Source organism: Lampris incognitus, chromosome 11 (genome assembly GCF_029633865.1).
Source record: "Lampris incognitus isolate fLamInc1 chromosome 11, fLamInc1.hap2, whole genome shotgun sequence".
In the NCBI taxonomy this organism is placed as follows: domain Eukaryota; kingdom Metazoa; phylum Chordata; class Actinopteri; order Lampriformes; family Lampridae; genus Lampris; species Lampris incognitus.
The window spans coordinates 35,213,157-35,236,873 of NC_079221.1; the positions used below are offsets into that span (position 1 = coordinate 35,213,157).

The window sequence follows — 23,717 nt, forward strand, 5'->3', positions numbered from 1 at the left end:
CTCAACACACTCTCCTCACTTGTCAGCATATTTTCATCTCTATCCTTCATCGCCCTAACCTGCTGCACATCCTTCCCAGTTAAGCAATCCCTCTGTCTAGCCAATCGGTACAAGTCCTTTCCTCCTTCCTTAGTTTGCAACCTCTCATACAACTCACCATACACCTTATCCTTTGCCTTTGCCACCTCTCTCTTCGCTTTACGCCACATCTCCTTGTACTCCTGTCTACTTTCTTCATCTTCCTGACTATCCCACTTCTTCTTTGCCAGCCTCTTACACAGTATTCTTTCCTATACTTCCTCATTCCACCACCAAGTCTCATTGTCTTCCTTCCATCTCATGTTCAGTAATACGTGCATGTTAAATACTACAAGAGTGGCATTTATCTGAAAAGGCCCCAGAAGAAAAAGGGGTTTTCTCCATGTTGGCTTGATTCACAATGGCTTGAACAAAAAGTAAGAGTGATTTTGAGGCTGCAGTAAACATGCACGTCCATCTGGATGAACTGCTGCTGGTGAGATGCATGCAGGGTTGAGCCATTACCTACCACATGGGCAGAAATCCCCACACGATCCCAATTTTGATTTAGAGGATTTTAGAAGAAGATGATGGATGCTTTTTTTTCTGGTGCTTTGCATTGTGAGGAAGTGGGGTTTTCCTCGGAAGCAAGGATTCCAACTTGCAAAAAATGAACATATGAGTTTGAGGACACATGGCTGTTAATACAAAGACAAGGTCCGCCTGAGATTTAATTCACCTTAAAAACCCTAAACCGTTTACTTCTGATGGTTTATGCATTTTCCTGCTCTTGGAGTTCTCACCCGCCTGACCTCACTATGTCCCCTTTATCACATCTGCCCATCTTTTCAAAGTCCCTCATAATTTACCACTTTGTATTATTTTAAATTAATTTAGTGATATGAACCCATACTGCCATACCTCATACACGTCATATTAATTTTTGAAAGTGCATCACTGTTTTTAATCTCTGCAGAAACATTGATTCGTTGGGCGACAGTGGCGCAGTGGTTAGCGCTGTCGCGTCACAGCAAGAAGGTCCTGGGTTCGAACCCCAGGGTTTTCCAACCTTGGCGGTCATCCCAAGTCATCCTCTGTATGAAGTTTGCATGTTCTCCCCGTGTCTGTGGTGGGTTTTTTCCGGGTGCTCTGGTTTCCCCCACCATCAAAAGAAACATGCATGTTAGGGTTTATACTCCTGTCTGTGCCTCTGAGCAAGGCAATGGGAGAAGAACTGGAGTTGGTCCCCGGGCGCAGCATGAAGGTGGCAGCCCACTGCTCCTAGCTACACAGATCACAGCTAGGATGGGTTAATTTGCAGTAACTGAATTTCCCCAAGGGGATTGATAAAGGAAACTTCATTCTAATTTGGGCTGTGGTTCAGGGATGTGGATGGCCTGTGCGACAGGCTACTCTATATGCCAACATTGGGACAAATCGGCCTAAACAACAGCAGTCAAAGAAATAGATAGTCCCCTGAGTATCTGCCCGAGAGAGATAAAGATTTTCATTGACTCATTCGTCGAGCGAGAAACACGATTTCCATGCTCTAATCTGGAGGGCCGTGCTCATTGTCCGTGCAACTCGAGGACGCTGTCAGACAACACTGAGAAGAGCATTACTTTTTTTAAGATTACTGATAGAAATGTTGTTGCATAATAGTTTAGGAAGCCCATCGTGTGATGTTATGAAAAAAGTGTGCGGTCATTATTGATTTCTCTGCAACAGTGTCAACTGGGGGGCAAAAAACTACCCTTTGGATGGATCTCTCCTCTGGTCTCAAAACAAAGTAGGATGCTGTTTCAAAGCCACACAGTTTAGATTCACAGAAATCTCAATAGATCCTGTGTTGAACAGGGAATTGAGAGAGAGTCAACCTCAGCGTTTCATGTTAAATAGACCCGCAAGCCATCTTTACAGGCCTTGAGGACTTAACACTGTTGTGTCTTGTTTGACAGCGAGCAGCTAATACTCACATACAGAACGAATTCAGCAACTCTCAGGACTTATTTAACTGAAGATATTGTATTATGTCTTGTTTTCACAGATGAATGGATGAGTGAATAATTGATCCATTTCCTGTGCCATCCTAGGACAAATTCACATTTCATCATTTCTGAAGCAAATGTAAAAATGATTTACCAATTTTGTAACAATTTTTTCCCTGACAGTGCAGTTATTGAGATAGTTGATGGGCTGCGTAAGAAATATTCACCAATGTGGTCTGCAAGCTGGAAAGCAATTCACTGACTAAGAAATATGTAACAGACTCATTAACACAGCTAAAGTTTACACAAAGCACCAAAAAGCCTTTTGCAGATTATCATCGAAGTAAATAGAGTATATACTTGTTTACCATTTGTCACTGCTGTCAGATGTTTAACCACCATCAGTCAGTGTGTTGATTTGTGTGCAAGTGTCTGATACAGTCAACATTGTGCAGACTGTTAAAAATATTTACTTTTGCACACTGTTTTACCCTCCACATGGTCTTGTTGCACCCTTCGTTTCAAAGGCCAAGTTTAGTTAACAAGCCACCGAATTTTAAAATAAAGTTATTCACAGAAGCGTAACAGCAAAATGATACTTGGAGTGTGCAGGGACCATTTATTCATCAATATAAATAACAAGTAAAAACTTTTTATTTGGTTTGCCATTTACTCAAACCATGTAATTCTCTAAAAAGAAAATGCGTTGTGAAAAAAAAAGATGTTGTGATCTGGAGTTTGAGCCAAAACAAGGTTCAATACTGAATTATGCAGAACTGAAAGAGTATGATGATGATGATATCTTTGTTAATCACAAAAAGTCGTAAATGTTATTTCTTAAGTTGGCGTTTCTATTTAGACCACGCCACTATAAATGACAGCATCCCTCTCACCTGACAGTCTCTGCACTAAATAATCTCCTGGACTACTGGCTAGTCAGCAACAGCAGAAAACAGTCATTCACAGTTTTCTCACTACCCCCCCACTCTATCGCTCTCTCTCTCTCTCTCTCTCTGTCTCTCTCCGTATCTCTCTCTCTTTCTTTCTTTCTTTCTTTCTTTCTTTCTTTCTTTCTTTCTTTCTTTCTTTCTTTCTCTCTCTCTCTCTCTCTCTCTCTCTCTCTCTCTCTCTCTCTCTCTCTCTCTCTCTCTCTCTCTCTCTCTCTCTCTCTCTCACTCTCTCTCTCTGTCTCTGTCTCTCACTCAAATTCAAATTCAAATAGTTTTATTGGCATGAACAGAAAATATGCCATTGCCAAAGCAGTTTGCAAAAGACTAAAACATTACATCACATATTAAACACATATCAAATTCACCTTACATCACACATTAATACTTAGATGTCATCACATAAGCATGCTCTATATCTTTGCCCACCGAAGCAGTCAACCCTTTTTTCCTCACTGCCATACAGTAAAGTGCAACAAATGCCACCCAGTTGAATGCAGTGACTCAGCAGCATATATCTTGGGGGTCTCACAGTGGTTGTGAGTCCCGTAGGCTGTGGCAGGCAGATACGTATTTAGCTACCAGAGGAGCTGTTGTTCCTTCACCCAGGAGAACTGCCAGGTTCTCCTCTGGGCTTAACAGAAGGAAGTTTGGTGTTTTTTGGCTATTTCCCCAAAGTGGAAGTCTCTTACTGACGAGAACTTCTCACAGTGGAGGAGGAGGTGCATCTCTGTTTCTACCTCCCCTGTAGAGCAGTGACCACATATACGCTCCTCTCTGGGTAGCCATGTTTGTCTGTGTCTTCCTGTTTCTATAGCCAATTGGTGGTCACTGAGCCTGTATTTGGTCAGGACCCGTCTCTGCTTCGTATCTCTGACAGAGTGGAGATACTCGGCCAGTCTATGTTCTCTGTTTAGGGTCAAATAACAGTTTAGTCTACTCTGGGTTTTAGTTTCATGTCTCCAATGTTCCAAATATAGATTTTTTGACTGATTCATAATTTGTTTTATTCTGCTGTGTTTTGAGGCAGTGCTGATGGAAGCCTGGTGGGTTAGCTTCACCATCAGCTGACTGAGGGGACTGTTTTCAGGGTTCAGCTCTTGGGTTTTTAATGCCTTGAATGGAAGGGTGTCTTTTGGGCTTGAATTTAGATGCATCCAAAATGTTATCGCCCGTTTTTGGATGTTTAACAGTAGTGGGAAACGCCCCAGTTCTGCTCGGCAGGCGTTATTTGGTGTCTTCCTTTGAACATTTAATATTCTTCTGCAGAATTCAGTGTGGAGGGCCTCTATCGGGTGTTTGTCACATGAGCCATTCTCCAATCCACTGAGCGGGCCCCAGACCTCACTTCCATACAAAGCTATGGGTAAAATAACATAATCAAATATTTTTGTCCAGACTCTAACTGGAATCTTAATGTTTAATAATTTGGTTTTTAATGCATACATTGCCCTGCATGCTTTTTCTTTGAGTGTGTGTATTGCCATACTGAAACTTCCTGATGCAGATATGGACAGACCAAGGTACGTATAGTTTTTTGTGTATTCAACTAGGGTGTTATTCAAAGTGAAGTGGTATTTGTTTTCAAAGCATCTGGGTTTTTTCTGAAAGATCATGATTTTGGTTTTCTTAAAGTTTACATTCAATGCCCAGTTTTGGCAGTATTTTCCTAGGATGGACAGGTTATTTTGAAGACCATCACTGATGGGGACAACAGAATAAGGTCATCAGCATAAAGTACATATTTAATCTCTGCATCATAGAGTGTGAAACCTGGAGCTGCTGAATGGTCCAGCTGGTCTGCAAGTTCATTTATGTACAGGTTAAATAATGTTGGACTTAAACAGCATCCTTGCTTAACACCGCGTTCTTGGGTAAAATATTCTGTTCTTTGCTCTCCAATTTTCACAGCACACTGGTTGTGTCTGTACATATATTTTATAAGATCATAAACCTTACCCCCTAGTCCAATTTGGAGGATTTTGTAGAAAAGTCCTTCATGCCAGATGGAATCGAAGGCTTTTTTAAAATCTATGAAACAAGCAAATATTTTCCCTCCCTTTTTTTGGTGGACACGTTTATTAATTGAAGTGTGCAAGGTGCATATATGATCAGAGGTTCTGTAATTTGGGAGAAAGCCAATTTGACATTTACTAAGTATGTTTTTTCTCTTGAATAAAGGCTAGTATCCTGGACTTCAGGATACTACAAAATATTTCCCAAGGTTGCTGCTGACACAGATCCCTCTATAGTTATTAAGGTCTAATTTGCTTCCAATTTATAGCTTGGGCTGATCAGCCCCTGGTTCCAGACATCGGGAAAGCAGCCGGCAGTTAGTATCATGTTGAACAGCATGATGATGGCAGTGTGTAACTCAAGAGTACTGTTCTTCAGCATTTCATTTTTGATGCCATCTGTACCACAAGCTTTTTTTGAGTGAAGAGTTTTCAGTTTGTCTGTTAACTCTTTTTGTTTAATTGGGTAGTCTAATGGATGTTAATTATTCTTGATGGCTGATTCAAGGTTGTCTAACTTTGTTTTAATTTTAATTTGATTCATGTTCAGTTCTTCTGTGGGATACTTGTATAGAGGTTATTAAAATGTTTTCTCCAAATGTCTCCATCATGTGTTGTTAATTGTTGTGGCTTTATGGTTTCTAAGCTGTTCAGCATGCCCCAGAACTGACCCTGGTCTACTGCGTTTTCAATTTCTTGAAGTGTTTCATTGGTGTAGTGGAATTTCTTTCGTCTAATCATCTGTTTATACTGGTTTAGAGTTTCAGAGTATTCATGTTGTAGCACTTGGTCATGTTGGTTTCTGTGTTTGTGGTTTGATTGCTGTCTCAAGTGCTTTCTCATTTCTTTACATTCATTGTCAAACCATTTGTTTACAGAGGTTTTGTGTTTACCGTTTCGACGGCGAGGTTTCTTTGTTTTTCCAAGTTTTGCATTTAGTGCAGCTTTTTGGAAGATGTGGTTAATATCTTTTGTCGCTTTATTAATGTCTTCAAAGTTATTTTGATAGTGTGAATTGTTGAAGGTGTTGATTGTATTTTTTATTTCGGGTGAATTCAAAATTTGTACAAATTGTTGGGCACTGTTTGGAGCCCATCTGTATGACTGGATTAGATTGTACAGCTTACTGGGCTGTTTCTTAAAAGTATCTCTAGTGTGTTTTTTCAAGTAAATATTAATCTGGCTGTGGTCTGAAAGGGGGGTTAGTGCTCTGACAGTGAAGACACTGAATGCGGATGGGTCCAGGTCTGAGATGGCATAATCAACAACACTTGCCCCACGAGCTGAACAGTAGGTGAAATGTCCCAAACGGTCCCCTCTGATCCTCCCATTTAATATATACAGGCCTGAGGCTCTGCAGAGATGCACTAACTCCTTCCCATTTCTGTTTGTTGTTTTGTCTAAGTTGTTCCTCCTGGCTGTGGGTGAGGGGGTCAGAAGTGATTGTGTGAATATGTGTTGATCTCCTGTGTGGTCAATACAGTCAGGTTCTGAACCCTGTCCGTGCATTAAAGTCCCCACACAGAAGTATTTTGCCTTGGGCTTGAAAGTGACATATCTCTGTGTGTAGAGAGTTGTAGAACTCTTCTTCATGGTACGGTGACTCTGATGGAGGAGTGTATATTGCACACAAATACAAATCTACCTCACAAACCAGTTTATTCATTTTTAGCCAAATGTGGTTTTTGGTTTGTTTTACGATTGTGGTATATTTGGTGAGATCAGCTTTGAGCCAGATCAAAATTCCTCCTGAGTCTCTACCCCAGTGCACTGTGTTCACCTTAACTGAAGGCACTGTGATTTCACCATAGCCTGGGGGACACTGAGTCACTGCATCAGATCGACACCATGTTTCTACCAGGATCAAAACATCAATATCATTTATATTATTTAGAAAATCAGGGTCTGTGGTTTTAAGACCAAAAGTGCTTGAGTATAAACCCTGAATATTCCAAAAGATTATCTTAAAAGATTTCATTTGGGGAAAAAAAGAAATTAATTCAACCAGAACATGAACAAAACGAAACAGGTGAAAAGACCAACCTGGTGCAACTAATTTACCGGAGAATGGGTACATTTTAACTAGCTGTGTGTGTGTGTGTGTGTGTGTGTGTGTGTGTGTACCTTGTGTCTGCAGTAGTCTGCTACACAAAGTCTGGAGCATCTCTTTGATTGCCCCTAGTTCAGACATTGGTGCAGTGGGTAGGAGAGGGGTGGGATTGTTCATCACCAGGGCTGGGGCGTAAGTCATTCGTTGGTGATGTTGGGGGGGGGGTCTTCTGTGGTTGGGTGGGGCAAGAGGGTAGGGTATAGGATCAGGGCAGAATGCTGCAGGGGGGCGTGGTGCTACAGGAAGGTGGAAGGCAATGTTCTTAAGCCTTTCTTGTTGGTATCTGGGAGGTCAGTAGTTCTTGGGAGGGGCGGCTGTGTGGGCGAGGCTATTGGGGTTGCGATCCAGGGTAACATCCTTCAGTGTTTTTGCAAATGCTCTCACCCTGACCTTGTTCAGGTGTAGCTCGTCATGGAGATCCCATGTCCCGATGTTGGTGTGGTGGGCTAGGTGGATGTTTGGGAGGGCTGCACAGCTCCTTTAGATTTCCATGTTGGTCTCGTGAATGACATGTGGAGGGGTGTCTGTCCTGGGGAGAAGGGTAGAAATGACAACCTTGCTGTCTGGGAACTCTCTGGAGGCCCTTTTAGCCATCTTGGTCATGGCCTCAGCAGTTCCCCAGCGTAGGGCGTTGAGGTTGTTGGTGCCTGTATGCAACACGATGTACTGGGGGTTCCCCAATGTGTCCTGCCTAAGCAGCTCCGTGGCTTGGCCTGTGTTTCGGCAGCGTTTGGCTGTGGTGATGAGGCCAGGAAAGAGGCGTTTTGTGTCCAAGTATTTTTCGTTGGAGTCCTGGGTAGGACCACCTGGGCTTCTGGCTTGGCTGATCTGTCAGGGTTGGCCTCTGTGTTAAGGGGTTGGGCAGCAGGGAGGGAGTGTGTGTCCAGAAGGAAGTCTCTGAGTGTCAGGGTTGGAGAAGTGGGTGAAGGCTGTGGGGTGGGGGAGTTGCCGGGGTTGGGAGGAGCTGGTGGTTTAGCAACAGGAGAGAGGTTGGGTGTTGGGAGAGTGGCATGTGTGTAGCTGGATGAAGATACATGACAGCTCTTCTCCTGGAGTTGCTCCTTCATTTCTTGTAGCTCTCTGCTGAAGCTCAAGTCTCTGTTAGCTGTAGCTTCCTTTAATTTCAGGGCCTGGGCACATAGGGTGCTTTTCTCCTCCTCCAGCTCTTGTACGGCCTGTGTCAGCTGTCTGAGTCTCTTCTGGGTCTCCTTCAGCTCTGATGTGGTTTTCTGATTCTCCCTCCTCAGCTCTGCCATGGTCTCCTGGCTGTCCTGCTTCAGCTGCTGGAGCTCATGTCTCAGCTGTTGGGTGGTGTCAGACTCAGCTAGCCTGGCCAAAGTTAGCTCCCTGAACTCAGTGAAGTCCAGCTCCAGGAGGGACAGGCTCTCTCTTAGTTGTTGAAGGGGCTTGGGGGGTGTTGGATGGGCGGGGCCGGATGGATTGGTGGTTGGTTTCGGGTCTGGTTCTGTGACCTCTGGGACCAAGGTGTCATCCTCCTCTTCTTGTTCTGATGCTGTGTCTCCTGCTACAGTGCTGCTGTAGGGTTGCTCTCTCTCAATTTCTGCCTTCATCTTGGGGAAGAGTTCCTCAAAGGAGTTGAGGTTTGCCTCATTTCCTTGTATCAGCACTGTACCTCTTTTGGTACAGTAGGTAATGGTGAGCAGAGGGTTTTCTGTGTCTTGAGTTTCATCTTGACACACAGTTAAGCGGCCACCACGACCAATGCCTTCTTTGGGAATGTGTGTGTAGTTTTTACAGATTAACTGTTTCCACACACTGATGTCCTCCATATGGAAGAGGAGGTTGCTTTTTTTAATCTTTTTGTTGTCATGAAAGATATAGTCAGCAAACAGTTGCTGTGTATTGGCCAAGAGTGTTTCCTCCTTGTGTTTTTTCTTGGCTCTAGCACTGCTACCGCTAGCAGGGTAGTCTATCTCTCTAGCACTGCTACAGCTAGCAGGGTAGTCTACCTGTCTAACACTGATACAACTAGCAGGGTAGTCTACCTGTCTAGCACTGATACAACTAGCAGGGTAGTCTACCTGTCTAGCACTGCTACAGCTAGCAGGGTAGTCTACCTGTCTAGCACTGATACAACTAGCAGGGTAGTCTACCTGTCTGCTGTTGCTGTTTGATTCCATCTCCATGGTAACACTCTCCGCTAAAAACTGCCAGAATCACAAGATTAGCTACCTTTTTGACGTTTTAGGCCAATAGTTCTTTTAAATTTGATTTTGTTTCACTTCTTTCAATGTTGCAGATGAAGTGTCTTCTGTCTCTTTTCTTGTCTTTTTCCTGATTTCTTTTATCAGCCTCTTTTCTTCTCGTTTTAGTGGTATAATAGATATTTTTGTTGATATTTGTCTTCCTTTTCAATCTCTGTACCTTTATGTTGCTGTTCACAGGTTGTCGGTTTCCTCTGTTTCGCTTTCTTCATCAAAAAGTTGAAGACATTTCAGGAGCTCACTTTGTGTTGTCGCTTTCTCTCTCCGTCTCTCTCTGTCTCTCTCTTTCTCTCTCTCTATCTCACTCATTATCTCTCTCACTCTCTCTGTCTCTCTATCTCTCACTCTCTCTCCCTCACTCTCTCTCTCTCTCTCTCTCTCTCTCTCTCTCTCTCTCTCTCTCTCTCTCTCTCTCTCTCTCTCTCTCTCTCTCTCTCTCTCTCTCTCTCTCTCTGTCTCACTCACTCTCTTTCTATCGCACTCACTCACTCACTCACTCACTCACTCACTCACTCACTCACACATTCTCTCTCTCACCCACTCACTCACACATTCTCTCTCTCTCACTCACTCACTCTGTCTCTCTCTCTCTCACACACACACACACGCACATGCACACACACACACACACACAGCTGTATAGGTATCGAGGAAAACCCTTCAAGCTGGTAGATTACCTGGCCTCTGAGGAGGCTGCATGAGTGCTTGTGAAAAATGAGACATGTCTAAAATGTTGGTTTCATTTCTTTTCTATCGTTGTTCTTTAGCATATTTTGGCGGGAAATATATAAGAAAAAAAATGTCGGTGCCAGTAAAGGTCTGAATGAAACGTGGGTGCTTGCTAGGATCAGAGTACATACGACTTATTTGTCCAGTCATTGAAAACCTTTGAGTTCAATCCTAAGTACCATGTTTTCAGGTGAGTCATTTACTGTAGCAGGCCAAGGGGAAGAGCAGCAACAAGGGCACTTTTAGAGATCAAATTTAAATAACCAACGTATAGTGAGAATTCCAGAAACAAGATAATTTTCACAAAATTAATAAGGCGATGATGAATCAGTAATTATCTCAAGAGGAAACCACTGAATAGCTTCATTAAAATAAAAATAAAAAAATCTATGTACAATTTTGTACTTGAGTGCCATAACAGTAAACAAGAGTTCAATGGAATGAAGAAGAACTGGACTTTATTACTGCTACTACTATTACTCTTACTACTATTACTTTTGGCTACTCCCATTAGCAGTCGCCACAGCAGATCATCCGTCTCCATCTCTTCCTGGGCTCTGCATCTTCCTCTGTCACGCCAGCCACCTGCATGTCCTCCTTCACCACATCCATAAACCTCCTCTTTGGCCTTCCTCTTTTCCTCTTCCCTGGCAGCTCCATATTCAGCATCCTTCTCCCAATATACCCAGCATCTCTCCTCCACACATGTCATCTCAATCTTGCCTCTCTTGCTTTGTCCCCAAACCGTCCAACCTGAGCTGTCCCTCTAATATAGTCATTCCTAATCCTGTCCTTCTTCGCCAATGAAAATCTTAGCATCTTCAAATCTGCCACCTCCAGCTCCACCTCCTGTCTTTTCATCAGTGCCACCATCTCCAAACCATAGAACATAGCTGGTCTCACAACCATCTTGTAAACCTTCCCTTTAATTCTTGTTGTAAATCACTCCTGACATTCTTCTCCACCCACTCCACCCTGCCTGCACTCTCTTCTTCACCTCTCTTCTGCACTCCCCATTACTTTGAACAGTTGATCCCAAGTATTTAAACTCTAATACCTTCGTCACCTCCTTGCATCCTCACCTTTCTGGTGTCCTCCTTCTCATTCATGCGTATGTATTCCATCTTGCTCCTACTGACTTTCATTCCTCTTCTCTCCAGTGCATACCTCCACCTTTCCAGGCTCTCCTCAACCTGCACCCTACTCTCACTACAGACCACAATGTCATCCGTGAACATCATAGTCTACGGAGAGTCCTACCTGATCTTGTCCATCAACATTTCCATCACCATTGCAAACAAGAAAGGGCTCAGAGCCGATCTTTGACGTCATTCCTACGACACACCTCACCACTGTCACACTGCCCTCATACATATCCTGCATCACTCTTACATACTTCACTGCCACTCCCGACTTCCTACAATACCACACCTCATCCCTCGGGACCCTGTCACATGCTTTCTCTAAATCTACAAAGACACAATGTAACTCCTTCTGACCTTCTCTATACTTCTCCATTAAAATTCTCAAAGCAAACATCGCATCTGTAGTGCTCTTTCATGGCATGGACCCATACTGCTGATCACTAATCATCACCTCTTTCTCACCTCATCAATTCTTCTTTCTCTTCCATCTCACACCCAACTTGCAGGGCATATGCGCTGCTAATATTCATCATCACACCTTCAATTTCCAGCTTCATACTCCTCACTCTGTCCAACACGCATCACCTCCAACACACTCTTGACATACTCTTCCTTCAGAATTACCCCTACTCCATTTCTCCTCCCATCCACAACATGATAGAAGAGTTTGAACCCACCTCCAATGCTCCTGGCCTTACTCTCCTTCCTCCTGGTCTCTTGCACACAGTATATCTACCTTCCTTCTCTCCATCATGTTAGCCAGCTGTCTCCTTTTGCCAGTCATAGTGCCAACATTCAAAGTTCCCACTCTCGCCTCCACACTCCTACCCTTCCTCCTCTCCCGCTGCCTCTGCACATGCCTTCCCCCTCTCCTTCTCTTTCGCCCAACAGTAGCATAGTTTCGACCGGCACCCTGCTGTCAACAGTACCAGTGGCGGTCGTTGGTAACCCGGGCCTTGACCGATCAGGTATGGAAATCTGATTTATGATCCGCATATTAGATATGGCAAAGGTTTTACGCCGGATGCCCTTCCTGACGCAACATTCAACATTTATCCGGGCTTGGGACCAGTACTAACACTGCACTGGCTTGTGCATCCTCAGTGGGTGGGTTAATGACACTTTATCACCTCGCTAAAGTGTAAATTTCCTCCTCTCGTGTGTGATCTACCCTAGCAAAACCGTGAGCAAACCTCACACTGGCTTACTTAATTTTCTTCCAGACTGGGAGACTCAGCCTCCTCTCAGCTGTGGTGCTGATGAGAGCGGTTGCCACATCGGCGTTACCCACAATTCACAGCGAGACTGCCACGTCATCGTAAAAAAAACCCACTACTTTGCTGCACGCTAGTTAGCTCTGCTAGTGGCAGAGCGGCATGTCAAAGACGTTTTATAACTAATTGTTAAATGATGCTGCGACTAGATATCTAGTACTGGTCTCGCCGTAGTTCCTCAGACACACGCGTTTCGTGAGGTTTGCTTATGTCGCGAAGTTAGCTAGCTAGCTGACAGCCCTGCTGACGTTAGCTAGCAAGGTAACCACAGTGAGCAAGCTAACGTTAGCTAATTTACCCGTTGAAGTGACCTGTCCAACCCGGCCCGACGCAAGATATATCCTTCGGAGCATACACAATGAAGAGTTTCAGCATAGCCCAAAACTGTCAATGTCATTGAGGGCTTACTGGAAGTCGTTTAATTTAGCTAAGGTAAGGTAAACGACTCTCGTTACTGTCTCCATCATTAGCTAATGTAATGTTAACCAAGGCTGCTAGTTTAGCATCAGGGTCGTTCTTAGGTGAAGTCATTAACCCTTGTCCGATTGGCATTTCGGATTTTAAAATCCACATCCTGGTTCCTGTGTGCGTGTTTTTTATTTATTTAATTTTTTTTAGCTTTGGCACTAATGCTACTCATCAAGTTTGGGCTCAGATGTCGCGATAACTTTCTCTTTTTATTAGCGCTCTCCATGGTTCTGATTATTGTCCAGGGACAGTTGGACAGACTGGGGGTGGTAGACGTGTTTACAATAAAATCAAACCATTTTATTTGCCTCTATTTTTATGCTTTTTGATTTCGCAAACTTCATCTTGCGGTTTGATTGCTAAGATAGCTATGGAGTGTGCCAATCAAATGTAAACGTGTCATCAATCATAACATATGAAGTGCCGCACATTGTTGTTTCACTCGTTAAATTTGACTCTTTCTCTCGTCTTGTGTGCAGGGCTGCACTGAGAGTGCAAAAACTGTAAAATGTCGATGGTATTGTTTGCCTCAGTGGTGAGGGTTGGGGACGGTCTGCCCCTTTCTGCGTCTACTGACTATGAACAGGACAAAGGGCTTCAGGAGACCAAGAGGCACCTCAAAGGCCTCTCCAAAAAACTCAGCCAGTTCCCTGATCGCTGCACGCTCAAGACTGGACAATACAATGTCAAGTGGGTTATTTTTTTTAAAAATTCATTAATGGAGACCATGTCAGTGTGGCTGTAATGGTATATGTTCATCAGAATCTGGGACATTGAACAAGACCTGTTCACTGAAATTGTCAAATACGATGGTGGTGTACCTTTAAATTTACACAACTGTTGAGATTTCTTCCTGTTGAATGCAGAAAGTTCCAACAGTACTTTTATGTGTATGTTTAAGTTTCTTATTTTGACACTTATTTTCATAGTATTATTTAAGTCATTCACATCTCACTGGTGTGAACAACCTCCACTTATGTGGGATTTGGATCAGTGGGCTTTTGATTAAGTTTCATGTCTAAAAGGACAAACGCAATCAAAACTGATTGGTGAAACTTCCCTTGCTTATCACATTTCCACTTAAAGACTCATAACTCAATTATACAGTGCATCCGGAAAGTATTCACACCCTTTCACTTTCCCCACATTTCTTTATGTTACAGCCTTATTCCAAAATGGATTAAATTCCTTTTTTTTTCTCATCAATCTACATACAATAACCCATAATGACAATGCAAAAAACTTTGTAGAAATTTTTACAAATTTATTAAAAATAAAAAACTGAAATATTGCATGTACATAAGTATTCACACCCTTTACTCAGTACTTGGTTGAGGCACCCTTGGCAGCGATTACAGCCTCAAGTCTTCTTGGGTATGAAGCTACAAGCTTGGCACACCTATATTTGGGGTATTTCTCCCATTCTTCTCTGCAGATCCTCTCGAGCTCTGTAAGCTTAGATGGGGAACGTCGCTGCACAGCTATTTTCAGGTCTTTCCAGAGATGTTCGATGGGGTTCAAGTCTGGGCCACTCAAGGACATTCACAGACTTGTCCCGAAGCCACTCCTTCGTTGTCTTGGCTGTGTGCTTAGGGTCGTTGTCGTGTTGAAAGGTAAACCTTCGCCCCAGTCTAAGGTCCTGAGCGCTCTGGAGCAGGTTTTCATCAAGGATCTCTCTGTACTTTGCTCCATTCATCTTTCCCTTGATCCTGACTAGTCTCCCAGTTCCTGCCGCTGAAGAACGTCCTCACAGCATGATGCTGCCACCACCATGCTTCACTGTAGGGATGGTATTAGCAAGGTGATGAGAGGTGCCTGGTTTCCTCCAGATGTGACGTTTGGCTTTCAGGCCAAAGAGTTCAAGCTTGGTTTCATCAGACCAGAGAATCTTGTTTCTCATGGTCTGAGAGTCCTTTAGGTGCTTTCTGGCAAACTCCAAGCAGGCTGTCATGTGCCTTTTACTGAGCAGAGGCTTCCATCTGGCCACTCTACCATAAAGGCCTGATTGGTAGAGTGCTGCAGAGATGGTTGTCCTTCTGGAAGGTTCTCCCATCTCCACAGAGGAACGCTGGAGCTCTGTCAGAGTAACCATTGGGTTCTTGGTCACCTCCCTGACCAAGGCCCTTCTCCCCCGATTGCTCAGTTTGGCTGGGTGGCCAGCTCTAGGAAGAGTCCTGGTGGATCCAAACTTCTTCCATTTACAAATGATGGAGACCACTGTGCTCTTTGGGACCTTCAAAGCTGTAGAATTTTTTTGTACCCTTCCCCAGATCTGTGCCTCGATACAATCCTGTCTCGGAGGTCCACAGACAAGTCCTTTGACTTTATGGCTTGGTTTCTGCTCTGACATGCACTGTCAACAGTGGGACCTTATATAGACAGGTGTGTGCCTTTCCAAATCATGTCCAATCAATTGAATTTACTACAGGTGGACTCCAATCAAGATGTAGAAACATCTCAAGGATGATCAGTGGAAACAGGATGAACCTGAGCTCAATTTTGAGTGTCATAGCAAAGGGTGTGAATACTTATGTAAATGCAATATTTCAGTTTTTTATTGTTAATAAATTTGCAAAAATTTCTACAAAACCTTTTTCACTTTGTCATTATGGGGTATTGTTTCTAGATTGATGAGAAAAAAAGGGAATTTAATCCATTTTGGAATAAGGCTGTAACATAACAAAAAGTGGGGAAAGTGAAGGGGTGTGAATACTTTCTGGATGCAATGTATGTAATTAGATGGATAAGAACAAGGGTAGTCCATCAATGCCAAGACGTGTTGGAAAAGTCGACAGTTTTTGCTGAGGTTTTCCTAATCTTTGTCATCTAAAATGTCATAGAGTTTCAGTTCTAGCCTGGCTTGGTGAATTGCTTTGAAATGCCCTCAAGCACTACTGGTTGCAAAATAATTGATCCTATAATGAAAGCATAAGTTAAAAATTTTTTCAAAATTATGTCATTAAAACATTGTTGGTAAAGGCATTTTTTTTGGAATCATACAGACAAAAAACTTCACTGATTGATACACCGTGTGTGGCACGGTGGCCCAATGGTTAGCACTGTTGCCTCACAGCAAGAAGGTTCTGGGTTTGAACCCCAGGCCATCCCAGGTCCTTTCTGTGTGGAGTTTTCATGTTCTTCCTGTGTCTGCGTGGGTTTCCTCCGGGTGCACCGGTTTCTTCCCACCATCAAAAAGACATGCATGTTAGGGTTGATACTCCTGTCTGTATCCCTGACCATAGCAATGGAAAGAAGAACTGGAGTTGGTCCCCAGGTGCTGCAGCTGCACACTGCACCTATCATAGGATGGGTTAAATGCAGAGAACAAATTCATCGTAAGAATACAATTCTCTGTAAGACTACAATGACAAAAATAAAATGGCTCCCTCTTTTCTCTTTCTCTCTTAAAGTTACCACTTTGCTGAATCTTCTCCCTGAGCATATGTTCAGCCATATCCGAGCAAAGCCTGGGCTCTCGCTTCCTTGACCTGCTTTCATGTGTTCTTTAAACTAAGACAAGCTGTTAGTATTTTAAGGCTGACACTGAGGGTCAGAATGAACTAGGAATAAAAAAACCGTTGAATGCTGGATACAAAAGATTCTTTCAGACTTTGTTCTACCTGTGATATATCTGTATGTGACATATTACTTTGATAGGCTCGGTCGTGCAGATTTGCCCTGTACAACCTGTCTGAGCATGAAGCACAACTCCTGATACGGGCTCTTCTTGTAATATCAGGCTTTGACTACTGCAACTCCTTACTGGCAGGTCTCCCTGCATGTACTTTCAAACCTCTGCAAATGATCCAGAATGTGGCAGCACATCTGGTCTTCAACCAACCCAAAACAGCACATGTCACTCCCCTTTTCCAAAGGAGTTGAATCAAGTGCGACTGGACTTGGTATATATCCTTGAAGACGTTTCGCCTCTCATCCAGACCAGACTAGCTTGGTCTAGTCAGAAAGGCACAAACTGAGGAAGCCTCTTGGATGAGAGGCGAAATGTCTTCACGGATATATACCAAGTCCAGTCGCACTTGATTCAACTCCTTTGGATAACCATGACCTGGATGAATGAGAACATTCACAGACATGTCACTCCACTGTTCATCTCCCTCCACTGGCTCCCAGTTGCTGCCTGCATTAAATTCAAAACCTTGATGCTTGCTTACAAAACAGCAACTAAAACGGCTCCCGCCTACCTGAACTCCCTCATTCAGGTCTACACTCAGTCCCGCTCACTATGCTCTGCCAATGAAAGGCATCTGGCACTTCTACCACAACAGGGCCCTAAGTCACGAGCCAGACTCTTCCCTGGTGGTGGAACGAGTTGACAAACTCCATTCGATTCGCTGAGTTCTTCTCGATCTTTAAGAAGAAGCTAAACACCCAGCTCTTTCACGATCACCTCCACACCTGATGGTATTAATAGAAATACAAAAAAAAAAAGCTATGCTCCGTATGCATTGCCTTTGTGCACTGCTGGTTGACACCCAGGTCCTGTCGGACTTGAACCTAGTTTTTTGGCACTTACTTGCATTGCTGTATGCTGACTAGGTCCTTACTTGTGTTGTATTAACTCTCAGATGTACGTCGCTTTGGATAAAAGCGTCTGCTAAATGAAATTACAACATTATAACGTTGTAGGCTGTGTGGTCTGTGATTCCAATGCCCAAAGCACACACGCACAGTCGCGCTACATTGGCAGTCATCTAAGCAAATTCTGCTCTTTAGATCTCTGCCCCTCTCCCATTTTGATTCCTCAAGTTTCATGTTAATGAGCGCTTGAATCTGCAATGTTAATTAGTGATTGTACTGCTCATTCATGTATTTGTTGGTTTGATAAGCTTTCCCTGCAGTCATTTAGATATGACATGTATATCTTTGGAATTGTAGTTGCCCACAGTATATTAATTTAACGACACTGCCGAGCTGACTAGCAGTGGAAGAATAAGGCCACTGATGAATGTATTTCAATCTGAGAACTAAGCACATTTGAATTTGATTGTGAAATTATATTTAATTAGCTGTTCAGAGGATGAGAATTATGTTTTCAGACAGAAATGTATTAAAGTGTTTGTACTAATCCTGCATGGTTTTTGAGTGCTTATTGGAGGCACTATCAATGGCAGCAGAAACTCTGTAATGCATACTCTATAATCTCTGCTGTATTTGGCACTGTGTCCTAATTGCAATATTTCCAAGACTAATTTTAGAGAAGAGTCTTTTGTGTTTTAACATTGTACTGCATGTTGTTTTGTCAGTTTCACCAGCTCACTGGGTGTAGGCTACATGATGGTGTGCACAGAAAATTACCCCAACGTGCTGGCCTTCTGCTTTCTGGATGAGCTACAGAGGGAGTTCATTGTCACCTACGATACCAAACGCATCAATGGCGCTGTGAGGCCATACTCCTTCATAGAGTTTGGTAAGCTTCCAAATGAGTCCTCACTGAAAAGCTATGTATGTTTGCAGTATGGAATCATATTCAGGCTTTAAATTAAGCCTTAATTGTGTTCATTTCAATTGCTGCCATTGTCATCAGACACCTTCATCCAGAAAACCAAACAGCGCTACAACAGCCCCCGCTCCCTGTCCACCAAGATCAACCTGGCTGACATGCAGACAGAGATCAAGCTGCGGCCACCCTACCAGCTCTCCCCTGAGGACCTGAGCTCTATCAATGGAGTCTCAATGCACAGCCCATCCAAATACAAAGGCATAGGTAAGGGAAAAGTTAGTCTCTACACAGTAGAACTATCATACACTTATTCTGAGCTGTGCATCCTGTCTTAGAACAGGGGCATGAGGAATGATACAAGTAATATACAAACCCTGGAGCTCATCTCCTACAACACATACACACTTTAAATAATGGGCTCTGGATTCTCTACATTGCTGAGGGTCTCAATTCAAGTGCTTTGTTTCACCTCATAGGTATTTTTTTGTAGTGAAATGTGTTAGCATAGAGTGCTTGGATTATGAATACTATTGCAATTTACCATGATCAGTCACCTGAAAGTAAGTTGCCTCTCAGATGACAGTCTCACCAAAGTATTTTGTGTGTGGTGGACTGATTTCAACATGTCATGTTCCACTCTATTTGTGTGTCTTTGGTCTTGTTGCTGCATTATTTTTGTTTAGATGAGACTTCTCTACCCCCATCACCAAACCCTTTTTGTACCCTTTTGGTCTCTTTCACACCAAAGTAAAATCTTGGTTTTTTTTGCTTTTAATGACATCTCCTTTGGTGTGAAAATGTCTGAGGCAGAAAATCCAAGGAAATTGGTCCTAGGTAATTCACAGAAGTCTTCCTAGACATTGGCACAGCATTTTCCTAGTATCCTGTTGGTGTCAGAAGGCCCCCACAGATCCCCATGATTTGGACGTTTGGCATGTTGTGTTTGATACATCTCGTTAAACTAGTAACCAAGTATGATGCATATTTGCATTCCGGATATGCACATGCAAAGATAATGGCACTATATTGTTCCCACGAAACGTTCCCCCCTATTCAGGCTGCACTGTAGCTGTAGTATGGAGCAGCTAATGACATAATGGCAAGAAGCTTTATGGTGTATAAATGCAAAAAATAGTAATATATCAAGATAAGTAAGTCAACACGCCATTTTTTCAAGCTTCAAATAATGAGATGATAGAATTACAAGGTCTGTTAGAACTAAAATGCAGCGATTCACTGTGTGTTTGAAAGAATTGAAAGGAGTTTTTTTTTTTTTTTTTTTTTCCCCTAGGAAAAAGCGGAAATCGATGTTTCAGTTTGAAGGGGGGTTTGTCAACAATCCCAGGATTTTAAAGCCTGGAAAAAAAAATCTGTGTTTTAATTGTAAAAGACACCTTGTACACGCCATCACACTTCAGGCTGAGCAACACCATCCCGGACCTGTGGTCCTGATTTGTTCATCCTGTCCTTTGCTGTAGGGCAGCACCACTGCTTGCGCCTTTCCCTGTCTTAATGTCCCCATCAATCCTGCCTTTTCTATCCAATCCATCATTTTTGTCTTAAGGATAAAGAATACTCAAATCATGTTAGGTAGACTGTAAAAAAAAAAAAAAAAGATTTAAAGTGTGTGCTGTGTTTTGCTTTGTTGAAGATTGAAATAGACCCACTTTGATGTGGTAGTGTTAATACACCAGTGCTGGGTTCCATAATGGCCCTATACTTTGCTCTGTCCTTTGGGAAGCAGATTTTCTGCTTTATGCTTCCATAGTTCATTGGTTTTTGCTGAGTCAGTAATGCTCTGTCTCTGCTCTCTCTCTCTGCTCTCGCTCTCTGTCTCCCTCTCTCATCTCTTTCTATTCCCAGCGCCCACTCAGATGTTAGAACCAGTGACCCTGTCTGGCATTGTGTCCTGTGTGCTCAGTGTCCTCTGTGGGGGTCTTAACCTGCTGCGTGGTGTCCATGCAATAGAGAGCGTACTACAGGTGAGGGAGTAACTCATCTACAATGACCCAAACTCTTGTCTCTCTTCCCTCATTTCCCCACAACGCCAGTTTCTCTGAACTGTTTTTTTTTTTTGGATTTGGCAGAATCGATAAGTGAGCTAAATAATGACAGATTCCTTTTAAACAAATCAGGGTTTAGAATTCCCCTTCTCCATTAGAGGTAAGTATATCAAATAACTTGCAAGAGATGGTGGACCCTTCATACTCTCTGCATTATTCTTTTCATTTTGGTGTCATCAAACATTGCAGAGGGATATGGCTGGCTTGTACTTTAAAATTCTCCTTTTTTTCCTCTTTCTCCTGTCCCTAGAATGATGATGAAGACTTTAATTACGTGATTGCCTTTTTCCTGGGCACAGCGGCCTGTCTGTATCAGGTAAGTGATAGTCTGCAGTAAGAGCAGCCCGTCAGCAGCTGAGTGGGAGACAAACAGCCCTGTATTTTACAGCTCAGCAGCTTGTCAGCTAGACTTCCACCTCAATTACTTTTCTTTTTTTGCATTTCATCAGCTCCAGTGTGCATCTTATGTGGGTATTTAAGATTGCTAGCGAGTATTCTGGTGAAAATGTCAAGGCAGTGTTTTGACATGTAAAGGATATCTGTATGGTGAAAACATGTCATAGGTTAATGCCAGTTTCAAAGCGTGTCACCTTGTAATTATTTTCTCTTTCCTCCCTTCTGCCGCTCAGTGTTACCTGTTTGCCTACTTCTCGGTGTGGAGGAACAGCAAGTCCTTCCTGGCGTTCGCCCTCATCTGTCTGTCCAACATGTATCTGTATGAACTGAGGAATATATGGCAGATCCTCTTCCATGTGACTGTGGGGGCCTTCATGACACTGCAGATCAGACTGAGACAACCACTGGGCAAAGCCCCAGACTACAACGTCTGACAGAGACCATCACCAAAGGGACAGAAGAGCTGATAGTACCTCACCCCCATGGCCAGGAAGTGCAGCATAGACTGCACTGGCCGGCCTGGAGAAAAAAAGCTTCTACGTTAACAACTATATCAGATAAAAGGAAATAGCAACAGACTACAAATCCTGAAACCCCCTCTTCCAGGTGGAGCAGTCAAAAGAAATGTTAAATTTCTCAGTTGTTCTGCTCTGTCCACACCATCATCAGTCTCCTCTAGCAAAGGACTGTGACTTGTCTCACTGCGGACTCTAAGGATGAACTGCCAAAGCCTGATTCCGATCTAATTGGATAATTTTGGAATAAATGGGCACCCAGCCTTTCTCTGAAAAGAGATCAAAATTTTGTTGTCTTTGGAGCAACTAGATTTGCTTGGGACTATACAATGCAAGCTCATGTATATGGTCATCTTGTCAGCACTGGTGTGTACTGCAGTATTAGGACCTGATTGTCATTTCCTCAACCATCTTATTTTGCAGATTTTTTTTAATTATATATTTTGTTTCCACTGTATATTTGTTGACATGCGGTCTGTAATGCTTTTTACAAATTTAATCCCATTTTTATTTAAATTTGTGTTAGGATTTGAAAATTGTACATGCAGAGTGACCTATATTCATTACAATCTCTTGCTTTAACATACACAAACATGCATTGGCACACACCCAGAGCCTTTTACATTCACATGTCACTTCCTCGCCTACACAGCCTCAAGCATATGCCGGTGTCAAGTGACTGTTAATAAACAGGAATATGTCTGCAAGCGCTAACGATACATAGCTCTGTTCTCACCTCCGGAGGCGGTCTGTGTCATCTCTTTATAGCCTCTGGCATGGTTTTCCTCCCACTGAGTCCCAGGTGTAGAGCAGCACACTGTGACAGTCTCTGATTGAGAAACAAACTTCTTGTGTCCCAATTCTTTCACGCTCTTCACCTTGTTATGCACATCAGCACTCCACTATGAATGTAACCACAATTGAGCTGGTGGCTTCATGAGTGGTAGGCAGTGCACATGTAACAAAGGGTTTCATGGGGAAGATTTCCCTGAACTGGTTGGTAGTAGCACCCCAGAAGTAACGCAGAACGAGTGGAGAGTAGTAGGAATTTGGGACACATTACTTTTCATTGACTGTGCTTAATTCAATAATTGTGCCAATTTTTTATATCCTGTATTTTTCGTGGACAGAGAAGACAGTCATTTTATGTAAAGGAAAGTAAAGCCAAAGAGTTCTGCTTTGTCCATCTTGCATCTACACTTCTGTCAGGGGACTGTATGATTCATCAGTCCTCTCAGAGTTCTTTGACTGCACAGCTTAACAACAGTGGTACCACACCTACATGACCTAGTATCTCTTCCCACACACTGGTTCTGATGTGAAATGTGCTCCGTCGGCCCAGATTAGTCGCCTTCAGAGTCCCTTTTTTTTCGCCACAGCTACAGTGAATGTATAACATGTTCAGCTCAGTTTGGCTCTAAATGGTGTGTGTCTACTTAACAATGTGGATAAAATAGATGAAAATAAACAGGTCTCTCAGATTTTGCAACACACATTTGTATTCCGTCGGCAGTGCCTGTTTCATTCAGACACTGGAATCATTCGATATTAAAGCATTAAGAAATTGACTTGTGCCCATTTCTGTTGGAACAATATAAAACATTGTTTTATAATGATGTGGTTGTGTCCTCTCCACTGCACTGGAAATACTTTCAGGATTGTGTTTGGATTTGGTGACCAAACTCAGCCTCTGAACATTACACAATCCAAAAGAAATCTTAAGACACTGCCAATGTAATATTTGTTTTTCAGCACAGAAATCTGATTTTCATTATCTCCTGATTAAGGCACTAGATGAGATCTGCATGAAGCACGTGAATCTCCTGATTAAGATTTGAACTGGACCGTAACGAGGACAGTAGTTAAAGGTAATGCCCATCATCTACCAGACCAGACCACCAAACCTCTGCCTCTTACAGCAAACAATTACTGGCATTTTAACTTGCTCTGTGTAGTAAAACCCACTCCTCGTTATTGTAAAGGGAGCGCAAGCAGCACATTTTCTCATTTTCTCAGAATTGGTAAACTTGGTTTTATTACAGATGCAGTGGCCTTTGGGGTATTACGGGGATAATGCTGATATGGGTAATTGTTATTAGTGGGTGCATTATTATTAGGAACAGCCATTTCCTCCAGAGGTGAATTGAGAATTAATGAAGTGAGAGTGTAATGGTTCATGCTTGATCCTTATTGTTCAGCCACAGCCTGTGTGGAATGGCTGAACTGTGTATAACGGCACACACACACACACACACACAGAACTCATCTCAGCACCTCTTAGAAAAGCAGTGTTAAATGGTCCGGAGATCAAAATCAGAGGTTGTATTGTTCATTTTTCAGCTGCTCCATCTGCCAGGTATCCT

General features: G+C 42.9%; 1 protein-coding gene across 1 annotated transcript; it reads left to right on the forward strand.

The window, feature by feature from the left end:
• Positions 1 to 12,518: 12,518 nt before the first annotated feature.
• sec22a (SEC22 homolog A, vesicle trafficking protein) lies at positions 12,519 to 22,906 on the forward strand. The gene is made up of 7 exons (XM_056289883.1): positions 12,519 to 12,883; positions 13,399 to 13,609; positions 18,184 to 18,347; positions 18,465 to 18,644; positions 20,244 to 20,362; positions 20,694 to 20,759; positions 21,073 to 22,906. Exons 2-7 carry the CDS (start codon positions 13,428 to 13,430, stop codon positions 21,271 to 21,273), a joined length of 912 nt encoding a protein of 303 aa, XP_056145858.1. The 5' UTR covers positions 12,519 to 12,883; positions 13,399 to 13,427; the 3' UTR covers positions 21,274 to 22,906.
• Positions 22,907 to 23,717: the final 811 nt, after the last annotated feature.

Bases quoted from the DNA above. Each gene is read 5' to 3' on its own strand.
- sec22a (XM_056289883.1), top strand. From the start codon at position 13,428: ATGTCGATGGTATTGTTTGCCTCAGTGGTGAGGGTTGGGGACGGTCTG. The intron at 18,348-18,464 runs GTAAGCTTCCAA...CATTGTCATCAG, and splicing joins ATACTCCTTCATAGAGTTTG to ACACCTTCATCCAGAAAACC. The intron at 20,363-20,693 runs GTGAGGGAGTAA...TCCTGTCCCTAG, and splicing joins CAATAGAGAGCGTACTACAG to AATGATGATGAAGACTTTAA.